We start from the raw sequence: 12,538 nt of genomic DNA, 5'->3' as shown, positions 1-12,538 counted from the left end.
CTGAACAAATTACAAATTTCCGAAGCAGCGCAGACGCTCTGTAACAGAGTATGGTACCGTTACATCAGAATGTGGCTTATACCTGTTGTCGCAGCGTTGTGAAGGAAGTGCTCAGATGGGAATAAACTGGTCTACCCATCCTGGTTAAACCCACACTTAGAAAGAAAAAAAATTGGGGTGCATATTGTAATTGGCTCTTGTCTATCTATCTATCAATCTGTCTGTCTATTTGTCATGCTTTCTCAACAGTTGTGCAGAAATTCACCAAACTTGGTAGTTATGATCACCCCATGGCAAGAAGGTGCGAGAGCAACATCATTTTTGACACTTTGGGGTGGGGTGAAAAGCTCAAATGTAAATATATATATATATATTTGGATTTGCTCCATGTTCATGCTCCATTGGTTCGGGACTCAGGGTCATCCGTCAAAAAATTATATTTTTATAACTCAAATTTTGATATTGGGTCATTCCTAGTGGAACATTGTGCCATGTTTTTTTCTACTTTGTTTTAATTTTCAACAGATTTCAACTTTGTTTCAATTTGGTTTCAGACCAGGTCACTCTACTCTGGACATGCTGCTTCTGCTGTCTCAACAATGGATGGAGGTCCTCAATGCCAAACAGGAAATCAGAGCTGTCTCCCTTGACATATCACGTGCCTTCGATACGGTCTGGCACCCAGCTCTGCTCACCAAACTCTCCTCCTATGGTATCCATGGAAATCTCCATGCATGGCTTGCGGACCTCCTCTCTGGTCGTAGTCAACGTGTGGCCCTGAATGGATTTCTCTCATCTCCCCTTCCTGTTCAGGCTGGAGTTCCCCAAGGCAGTGTTCTGGGCCCTGTGCTTTTTCTGGTCTTTATCAATGATCTCTCCGACTCTCTGGAAAAGCCTCTCTATCTCTTTGCTGATGACTCCACTCTCTGCCGCTCCATTCCTCTTCCCTCAGATCGGCAGTCTGCAGCCTCCTCACTCTCTGAAGACTTGGACAAAATCACAGACTGGTCAAACAAGTGGAACATGTCTTTCAATCCTGACAAATCTCACGCTCTTACTATGTCTCTCCGAAAAGATCGACTGGACAACCCTCCCATCTACTTTCTCAACAATCCTCTCCAAGAAGTTCTGTCGCTCAAGCTTTTGGGTCTCACTATCTGCCATGATCTTTCTTGGGAAAACCACATTTCCAAGCTGGCCTCCAAAGCCAGTCGCCGACTGGGCATCCTCCGTCGTGCGAAGTCCTTGCTCGGCACACCTGAGCTCCTCACCACATACAAGGCTTTCATCCACAGCTCAATGGAATACTGTTCTCCCCTATGGGCCGGTGCTCCTGCCTCACACCTAGCTCGGCTTCACGCTGTTGAAACCAAAGCTTTCAGAATTATTGGAATCTCCCGCGATGAAGCTATCTCTGAGGGCCTTTCACTCACTCACCGCAGGCAGGTAGGTGGTCTTTCTGTCTTCTTCCGACTCCTCTCCGGCCTTGCACCCCCAGCTCTCTCTGTGCTCTGTCCCCCAAATATTCCTACAGGTCGCACAAGATCTGCCAGCAACCCTCTGATGGTTAAACTGCCGAAATCTAGGCTTTCTGCTCTCTAGGCTCTCTGCTCACCTTCACTCTTTCATTCCTCTTTTCTCCCGCCTCTGGAACAAACTCCCTCACTCCCTTCAATCCCACTCCTCCCTCCAGGTCTTTCAAACAGCTGTTCACCACCATCTCTTATCTTCCCCCATCCAAAACCTTGATCTTTTCTACCCCTGCTAATTCACCCCAGATCCACCTTGTTTGAAATTCCAACTTCTTTCCTGGAAGTCCTGGCAGTGTCCATATGTTTTATACCTCTCCCACCCCCCCCCTTCCCATACCCCCCGTTCCCATGCCCCCCCAAAAGCCCTCTCCCTCTCACAGATCTCTCGATGTCTCCATGTCTCTCAGTCCCTGCTCTCAAATGTTGTGTTTGTGTCCTTCCCCCTCTCTCCCCATCTTGTCTACCGCTCCCGATGTTATATGTTTTATGTGTCGGTTTGTCTTTCTGTGTGATTAATGTTCGCTCTTTCACGAGCCTCGATCTTGTATACAAAAAAAACAAACATTGAGCTGCTCGGCGATTTGCGATGGCGTGCCATCGACTTCGCCCTAGTTACCCTCACTTGCGGAGAGGGTATTTATTGCATTGAGTCCGTTTGTCTGTTTGTCCGCACAGATTAAATATGGTTTTCTCTGCAACCGTTGGTCCGATTGACAGGAATTTTTCACCATACGTGCAACTCCACTTGTAGAATTTTTTAATTATAATTTTCTTGTCACAGGTCACGTGGTATGGGCGCCATCTTGGATAAACCGAAAAACTTTGCACCTCTATATCTCCGAAAGCGCTCCATAGAAAAAATTGAGACATGGCTCATTGTAAAGGACTCTCCATGTGGAATAACATATATTAATGATGATGTCATAGGTGCCTCTTATGACGTCATAATTCGAAAAGTACAAAACTTTATCCGATCAAGATGAAATTTCTTGAGCATCATCTGGGGATAAATTGGTGGAGAAAAAAAATGATGACGTCATCGGTCACGTGGTTCGGCCGCCATATTAATTTTAACATAAAAGCCTTAAAAACCACTGAAAACACATCCTGGTGAGGGTCTGCAATCTCTGATTGCTCTTTCTAGTTGATTTTGTGATCTGAATCTTTGTTTTTATGACTTTGTGATCTCGGCTTATAAAATCGTTTGTACTTTATTGGTAACTTATCAACCTGTCCATTGCAATCTATTGGTGCCCTTATTTTTCCTGCCAAGTCCTCTCCATCTACTTTAAAATGGCACCATCAGATGTTTTATTGGGATAAATAAAAAGGATAGCTTTTGTAGGATGGATTGCAGAACAAAGAGCAGTGTTCTTCTTTTCTTATGGAAATTGTCAAATTAAGGGGCAGAAGAAAATGAAATCGCTGAGAAATGAAATGAGAGCAGACCTGAACATTAATATATCGTCCAACACTGTACCCAGAAGTCGGGATGCAGCAAATAAACCATTGCTGAGACCACAGAATAAGGTGAAAAGACTGAAATTTTTCAAGGCAACATCAACATCGGGTGACTGAATGATCGTTTTAAGGCCATTTTCCCCGCTAGAGCGGGGGTTAGCCTTGCGGGCCCCATGACAATCGTGGTCCCATTTTTGAAGCAATGTTTTTATGGCCGGATGCCCTTCCTGGCGCCAACCCTTAGTCGCCACTTACGATGTGCATGGATACAGTGTACCTATTCTAAACCGGGGTACACACCAGGATACTGAACAATGGAATCTGGTACTCTCATCTGATGAATCCAAGTTTGAACTTTTTTGGATTCAAGAGATGCAAGTTCATATGCCGAAGACCTGTATAGCGTTATGACATGCAATGTTTGCAGAATAATGTTAAACCCGGGATATGCTCTGTGTCTGTCTGGTATTATATCTCAGCTCTTGGTGAAGGAAAACTTGTTAAAATTAATGGGATGCTAACTAACAAAAGAGAGGTACAAGTATGGGGGCAGCAGTCAGCACCCCCGTTTCCCCTTAACCCCAGGAAGAAATCCAGGAGGCACTGGAACTGCTGTACAAGAGGTTTATTATAGAAATTACTAATTAACGTGCACGGAATGTTTCAGAGATACCAAGGGGACAGTCCATCTCATAAACCAGAGGCTGCCTCGATGCCATACACTGAAACATTAGAGTTCTCACCGTCAAGCCGGTCATTATACATAGTCCACACCCTCCCCCTCCCCTCATCCCATACTGAGAAATCAAAGAGGTGGTCCAGACAGTGGGGAGCCTCGGGGGGAGAGACAAGGCCACAGGGAGAAAATAACAGCTCATTCTCAGGGAGATACTGGCCTTGACAAGATGAGGTCGGTGGGGATGCGGAATGACAATATACAAACATGTCTGCCTCCGCCTCGGCCGGACCTCCCAGGGGGAGATCGTCTGGCAGGGAATGGAAATGTCAATTATGGTCTTAAGCTGCCCTCCAGAGGATTGGGAGGGTATAGCAGGGGGAAATACTCATTCTAATATGCTTATAAGGGAATATTTGGGTACCCCCAATCATTGCCACGACACAAGCAGATACTGCAGCACCATGCACATCCAAGTGAAAAGCATTTAATCGGAAACGATTCATTTTCCAGCAAGATAACACACTTCCAATATAAACCTGGTGTTGGCTTAGCGGTTAGGGTGCCGGCTTGGGATCCTAGGATCCTGGGTTTGAATCCCTGTCGATTGCTGAATTAACGCCAGGGGGGTTGACTCAGCCTGTCATCCTTCCGAGGTCGGCAAATTGAGTACCAGTTCACTGGTAATTCCCTGTGTGTCGCAAAAGGCGACGAACAGGGTTGGCGGCAGGAAGGGCATCCGGCCATAAAACATTGCTTCAAAAAGGGGACCAAGGTGCCTGAAAAAGGTCAACCCCTGCTCTGCGGGGAAAAATGGCCTCTAAAGGCGGTATGTAACAACATAGAGATATAGACCAATATAGAAAAAAACACTATGTGTAGAACAAAGTTACAGCTGGTGTGCTCCAAGTGCTCAAATGGCCATCCCAGTCCAGACATTAGTTCCCATCGAGGGTATATTAGATTATCTGGAAACAGAAGAACTAAACGTTACTAAAGGAACCCAACTTACCTTACAGAACTGTGCAATGTACGACAGCAGATTTGGCCCAATATACCTGTAGGAGTTTCAGTCGTATCCAGGAAGCATGGGTAAGGAGTGATGGCACTCAAACAGACAAAGAGCAGGCACACAATGTATTAGTCAGGTTCACTATGTCAATAAATTATATTTCGTTCAAAATCATGGTAGATTAGCAAACCTATACATTTTTGGAAAGGTTATAGCATAAGGAAACTAAAAATCAATGTTTACATTTGGAGAGATACCTGTATGGCGGCCATTTTGGATTTTCAAAATGGCCACTGTAAAATACATATTTTGTTCTATTTCTGCCTCTAATTACCCTAAAAACTTTTAAAAATATACTAAACCTATATTTTCAGGGACAAGGAATCCAATGAAAGTATCAAATTAGTGCTATGGGGAATGGTAAGACACGAATCAAAGGTTTTGAATTGCAAAATACTGTCTTTATATTCACGATAAGTTGCATAATCAAATACATGTTATCATTTTGTACAGGCAGTTAATAACATCAAAATGTGTCACAATAATTCATATCACCAAACATACACAGGCAGTCAGCAAAATCATATATACACATGCAGTCAGTATAACTTCACATCTACACAGGCAGTCAATGACAAAATATACACAGGCAGTCAATGGCATCAAACATACACGATTACAGAATATGCCATTTAGAGTTCGTCATCACTGTCCTGTGTGTCGTATCCGACAATATAGTCCGCATCGTTTTCACAGTCCGTTCCACACAAGCAAAGGTCGGTCAAATTGATTGGCAAATCGAATTGGTCGAATGGTCGATCGAATCGAATTCGATGAATCGAATCGAATCGAATTGGTCGAATGGTCGAATGGTCGATCGAAGCGATTGGTCGAGTGGTCGAATTGGTCGAATCGAATTGGTCGGAATTGGCAAATGTAAACATTGATTTTCTGATTTTCCATGTAATAACGTTTCCAAAAATGTATAGGTTTGCTAATCTACCATGATTTTGAACGAAAAAACATAGTGAACCTGACTATATTGGCTGATACTTGAAAATGACACTTCCTGTTATTTACTGAAGCAGTTTGTTTTGTGGAAATGTATAATGTTGTTAATTTGCAATAATATTTACAAATGACTCTTATCATTGATAATTTGATGAATTTACAGTAGAGTATCAATGTCATTGGAATAACCAAACTGTTGCACAGTACCGTACATGTTAAGTGTTGATATATATATATATATAATTTCAAAACACACCTGGTCACAAGTGTCCCTCGCTGACCAGGTCCTCAGCATCATCCCGTTTCAGCCCTTCGACCTTAATACGGTCAGCTAAGGTCGGCCAGCAGGGGCACATATGCCTCCACATGCAGCAGCTACACCTGGATGCGTACATACCCCCACTCCCAGCTAGTGAGAACACAGACTACAACAACAAAACCGCCTCCACTCCCAGAATCCACAGCCCCCCATACACTCACTCACACACCAAAAAAAAACAACCGACCACCACCCTTGCAACGTGCACCAACAAAAACACATTCATGCAAAACCAAACTCACTCCTACAACACACACACACACACACACACACACACACACACACACACACACACACACACACACACTCCTGCAACACACACACACACACACACACACACACACCATTCACACATCTCCATTTCTCTTCCGCGCTCAGTCACTACCCCTTTAGGCTGAAATGAACCAACAACCTCAACCTACACCGTTCGACATGCCTCCATAAACTACCTCCATATCCAAAGTGAGCCTTTCAAGGCAACCTGGGCCACTCTGTCACACAGCCTCCTTCTTTCTGTCCCACACACTCCAAGCCGAGCAAGAAATGCAGAAAAGGAATTGCCAATTTACCCTCGACACCCCACCTCAAATGGCTGACAAGAAACTCGCCTACCCTTCTCCTGACACTCTGCCTCCAGCTCACTGTACTTTCCTCTCTTCCTCTCTTGCACCACCTCCATGTTCTCTTCCCAAGGTACAGACAATTCCCCTAAGATGACCTGTCGTGTTGCACCTGACCAGATGACAATGTCAGGCCGCAACCTTGTCACACAGATCTCCTCTGGGAATACCAATTGTGGTTTTTGATCTGCCACCACCTGCCAATCACAAGCATCTGACAGCCCTCTTGCTTTCCACCTCCTCCTCTTTCCACCTCTTACCACTTGGCCCTCTTTGACAAATAACACCTCTCCCCCATCAGTTTCCTTCTCCTTTCTGGTCTCCTTTCTGGAGAGCATTATATACCACTGAATCACTTGAATCCCGCAACATCATGAACTCCCACACCCTCACCACCTTAAAGCTCCTCAGTTAATGATGTCAAGGGAAACCGGAGTTTTCCACCCTGACCATAAAAGGCAATGTTCGTCAAATAGCGTGGCACTCCCAGCCACCTCCTCACAAACCCACTCACCACAACCTACATCCTCTCTACGTGCCCAATCACAATATCATACATCATCAATGGCCATGGAAGGACATGGAAGAAGTTTCGGGAATTGAGTGGCGTGCTGATGACGAGGGGAGTGTCGTTGAAGCTGAAGAGAAAGGTGTATGCTGCATGTGTGAGAAGTGTTATGATTTATGGGAGCGAGACATGGGTAATGAACGTAGAGCAGCAACGAAGGTTGGAAAGGGTGGAAATGCGAATGGTTCGACGGATGTGCGGAGTATCGTTGAGAGAGAGGAAGACAAATGATGAATTGCGAAAGATGATGGGAATAGAGCCTGTGATTGATGCTGTGAAGAGGAACATGTTGAGATGGTTTGGTCATGTGTTGAGGAAGGATGAAAGTGACTGGTTGAGAAGAGTGATGGAAATGAATGTAGAAGGAAGTAGAAGACGGGGAAGACCGAGAAAGACTTGGCTAAAGATGGTGGAAGAAGAAATGCGGGCAAGCGGGTTAACAAGGAGAGATGCAGAAAATAGGGCAAAATGGATAAGATTGTCATGGGGACCGCAAGGCTAACCCCCGCTCTAGCAGGGAAAATGGCCTTTAAAATGCATGTTGTGTGTTGTTGTATCAATGGCCACAATACTCGTGGCATCAATCCAAACTTCAAACACCATACCTTCAACTTACCTGGCAAACCACATCCATCAATCCTCTTCAAACCTCTCAAAAGCTTGTTTCTGACCTCCTCCACCCTTCCCACATCATTCAACTCCACTGTATACCATCTTCCCAAACTCTTCACAGGGAGTTTGGATGGAACCAATGATGGAACCACCTCCCCTCCCAGCTCAAACCTGTGCATGTTATCCACCACTCCTCGTCTCACCACCACACTCCTCCACTTTCTTGCTTTAAATCCCATTCTTCCCCACCGCATCAAGCTTTTCAGTCGTCCCAGTACCTCTACTGCTGCATCAGCCGACTGTTGGACAACTGTCAGGTCATCCATGAAAGCAAACATCGCTGGCAAACTCTGACCAGGGGCTAGCTCCACTTCTTTCCCATGTCCACTCACCATATGTATCAACAACTCCATAACCAGCACAAACAAAATAGGGGAGATGGTACATCCCATCGGGATCCCCACTTCCAACTTCTGCCACTCTGTTACATAGGACTGTGTTGCAAACCGCATGCAAAACTGATCATAATATGCCATCAAAAAATCCCTAAATCTCCGTGGCACCCAAAATAAATCCATGGCATACCTGATCAAGGCATGCGACATTGACCCATATGCATTCTCCAAATCCAGCCATACCACCGTCACATCCTTCCTTTGCCTCTTTGCCTCCTGTAACACTTGCCAGACCATTGCCGAGTGTTCAATGCATCCTGGTGATCCTGGTATTCCTGCCTTCTGCACAGAACCATCCACAAAACCATTCTCTCTGATGAAGCCCGAGAGCCGTGCCGCAAAGACGCTCATCTATATTAGGCTATCAGCTAGGGGGGTCAACCGGTACCAAATTGAGGGAGTAAGGCTAATAATGATTTTTGACAAGGTTTTTACCTCTAGAATAAGAAAATATGTGATAGCAAATTCAACGATGTAGCTAAATGTGTGTTATCACCCATTTTCAAAATGGCCGCCACTTTACATACAAAATTTAACGTTGTTGTTGTTTTGTTTGCTTTTTTTTTCTGTAGGAACGGTGGTCGGAGCAACGAGCAACGGAGTAGATAGAAAGTAGATGCTACACGATTAGAATATAAATAATAGTACACACCAAGTGATGAGGTCTACTAATTTTCCAAAATGAACAGCGCCACAGAAAGCAAAGAATGCGTTATACACATGACAAGATCGGATGACGATGATCATCTGGTGAGCCCACAAAACTACACATCTTGGTTGACATTACTGGAAGCGGCTAAGGTTAGGAACCATGAACATATCATCAATATTGCCGAGGGGCTTGAGGGCAATGAAGTGCCAGAAATATTCTACCACCGAAAATGTAGGAGCCTGTTCACCATGAAACGAGATTTAAACATGCTAAAGAGGAAAGCCAATGAAGACACTGAATCTGAAGCAGGAGGTAGCAGCGCTCCCAAAAGGCCATGTAGGAGATCATCAGTAGAGAAAAGAGTGTATGATACGGAGTGCATCTTCTGTCGCAGAGACAAGTATGTGAAGGGGTCTCATACACGTGAAAAACTTTCACAAGTTGTTCAACTCAGAGCAGATGAAAGATTGAGAGAATGTGCAATAAAGAAAAATGACAAGGATATGATAGCGCTTACCAGTAGAGATATTGTGGCAGCAGAAGCGTGTTACCATTTCTCATGCTACAGGAATTACAACAGAGAATGTATACAGCCTGAGGTTGAAGGTGCAGATGGACCCGATGACACAGATGATTTTGCACAGTATCAGAGGATCGAGAAAGAAGCATATGCAAAACTTCTCACCTATATCAGAACAGACGTAATCCCAAACAAAACCATCATACCAGTCATGTCACTCACTCACTGCTAAGAGAGTTGTAAAGTCTTAAACATCTCAAAACGAATGCTATTTGTTACAAATTCCTACAAGAATATGAAACATGGTGTTTTTAATAGAAAAACATGCATTTTGGCGGCCATTTTGAAAATGAGGTGATAACACCCATTTAGCTACATGGTTGAATTTGCTATCACATATTTTCATATTCTAGGGGTAAAGACCTATCCAAAAATCAATATTAGGCTTACTCCCTCATTTTGGTACCAATGGACCCTATTTTGGGGGTCTGGCTGATGGCCTATATCTTTCTATCTACATCGAGCAATGATATTGGTTTGAAATAAATTTTGCATCAATACGGATTCAAAGATCAGGGTAAAGCAAAAGTGACACCACTAGATGTGATGTGTGATTTGTTAATATTGTCCTGTCAGCCCTGTGGTTAACACTGCTGGGTGACGAATAGCCGTAATCGTCCTTAATTCTGCGGCCTCACGTCAAGCGCTCAGGCGCGAATCAACCAGTGAAACGGCCCATCCTCACTGCCACCGCCGAATGCAACGTGGCTCCAGCTCCGCCAAAAATCACCACAGTCGAACAACACCCTCCCCCAACGTTTAAAAGGTTCATGGAGCTCCGAAAAGTTCTCTTCACGAGTGCACACGAGACAAAGCGACTGCCCGAAAAGAAAGCCAGACCGAGAGAGAGAGTCTTCTTCCTGCTCTCGAACCTTCTAGCTCTGATGTCACCCCGACGTCATGCCGACCAACGGCCGAGCACTATTGGATTACCCCATCTCCATGACCAATGACGAACTTCAGGGCTGGCCTGCTGGCTTTGTTTGGCGTGAGCGTCATTAAGGCGTGGCTTACTCGCCGATCGGCAATGGCCGGCTATGTCGGCGGTGGTTGAGATTTAGTGGACATTTTGCATGGCCTGCCTTGTAAATGTAAAAATGTAGGGAACACCACAGGGGCAATCACAAACTGGGGGGAAAACTAACCTGAACCCCTATCTACATAACACCGTTCCACCCCCCGTGTGAAGACATATAAACAACCTTAAGCTACATTTTCCCTACTTAATACATTGAGATGTCTCCTACACATCCACGGTCCATGCTGCACCTACGTATATGATCCTACTTATACTATGGTAACTCATCCTCTACCCCCACAAACGTAACAATATGATACAGGCATGATGGACCAAATTGACTCTTCCAGGGTCTAAACTTCCTTGTATTACCATTAAGCACTGCTTGTCTATGCCATGTCAAAATTTACAATCAATAACTGAACTCTTATCCCACAATGCTATTGTGCCCATAATGGATACTAGACAGCCATGTTGCTTTTACAGCCCATTGTGTTCAGGTGTTGCATTGGTGACGTGACATGTGATTATGCTTGTTTGGCCAAATTACATTTTCCTGTAAACAGGCAGGCACGATGCGCTGCACAGGCCTTGTGCTTGCAAATTCCACCTGATTTTGCTGTAACAATGATTGAGATGTATTTCGATGTCTATCATGTTTTGTCTTCCTTTGTCAGAATACTCTCTGCCTTGGCCCACTGGATGCCCTTGTTTGAAGTGCTCGGGTACCTTCCTCAATTCGTCTTGCCTTTCGTCAAACTCTTCCAGAACAACCATCTCCTTTGCTTTGAAATTGTGGCTACACTCATGGGTAAAAGGCCTTTTATCTTGTTACTCATGGGAATAGCTTTGATTCTTCTTCTTAGTTTGTATGCAGCACAAGGCTGTGGGGCCGCATCATTGGCTGAGGGTGAGGCTGTGCTGCGGATGCAATTTCCTCTGCTGGTTAGGGTAGGAATTTGGAATTTGGCCATGGTGCAGGTAAAAGGTCGCCTACTCTTCACGAAGGACACCATGGGATCTTAACAAATGCTGGCAGATGGGACGCCCAGTTTAAGATCCTTCCGAGGGACAGCACACACTCACTGATGAATTACCCTGCCTGTGAAACACCGGGATGACAGTTTATAGCTGAATCGGAATTCAAACCCTGATAGGCAGCTTTGAAACGAGTGTGCGTACTTCTATGTCTGGGGCTCTTGACCATTCTCGAAGAGTCTAAGGCTTAAGCCATCGCTTTGGTTATACGACGGGGAGTCAAAAAAAAATCCCCTGGCCATGAAGCAGATCTCAGCACGTGCGATGATCCTTTTGTACTTTGTTTCCAGCTGGGATAATTCATTCTTCCAAGCTTTTCTCATTTTGTTGGAGTAAAAGCCACGTTTATGGCTCTGAAACTTTTCGAAAAGGGAAATAGTGTCGCGTCACCGGCGATGGATGGATAACCGAACCAGCTTTAACTCCTGAGGCGGCAGCAAAATATGGTGGTTATCGCGCACGTGAGATGGAAGGCTGCGAGGCGTTTACCTGAACGAAAACACGGGTTTATTCCGAAACCACAAAGCATGCAAACACCAGGATAAATTCAGCAATCAAATAATTTAATGAAAATAAATGAAGGACGAAAGTAAATATTGAATTGAAATCTAAATTCTCTACTTTGAGGGACCCTCCACACTCTGACTCAAAAACGGACACAGGGGAAAGATTAAATGAAATAAAATGTGCTTTTTAGTGCACTTAGCTCGTCCAAACGATTTATTTTGTAAAGGTGATGGCGATGGTCTGGTCCAATGCCTCCCACGCCAGAGCACCCCAAAATGGCGGCAGCGCCGTGCATCAAACGCCCAGGCGTGAGGCAAGTAGCCAAGACTGCCTCCCTCGCTCCACCTCCTCCTCCCTGTGGCGAACAGCGCAGCCATGAGCCCACCACAAGCCCAGCAGTCGCCGAAACCTCCTACAACACTTTGCAAAACCTGCCAAAACACTGCCAACACAGTCCAGACAGCTCCTTGGTGAGCC

General features: G+C 44.9%; 1 protein-coding gene across 7 annotated transcripts in view; it reads left to right on the top strand.

Annotated features, from left to right (window-relative positions):
• TBC1D31 (TBC1 domain family member 31) overlaps window positions 1-12,538 on the top strand; it is a 71,260-nt gene that overhangs the window by 36,686 nt on the left and 22,036 nt on the right. For all 7 annotated transcript variants that reach the window (XM_078784984.1, XM_078784983.1, XM_078784987.1 and 4 more), the window contains exon 11: window positions 11,194-11,327. In XM_078784984.1, coding sequence (XP_078641110.1) covers window positions 11,194-11,327 — 134 coding nt within the window. The remainder of the gene's footprint in view (window positions 1-11,193; window positions 11,328-12,538) is intronic.

Source organism: Myxine glutinosa, chromosome 9 (genome assembly GCF_964187855.1).
Source record: "Myxine glutinosa chromosome 9, kmMyxGlut1.1, whole genome shotgun sequence".
Lineage (NCBI taxonomy): Eukaryota > Metazoa > Chordata > Myxini > Myxiniformes > Myxinidae > Myxine > Myxine glutinosa.
The sequence above is the reverse complement of the archived record's forward strand: the minus strand, read 5'-3'. Positions and strand labels throughout refer to the sequence as shown.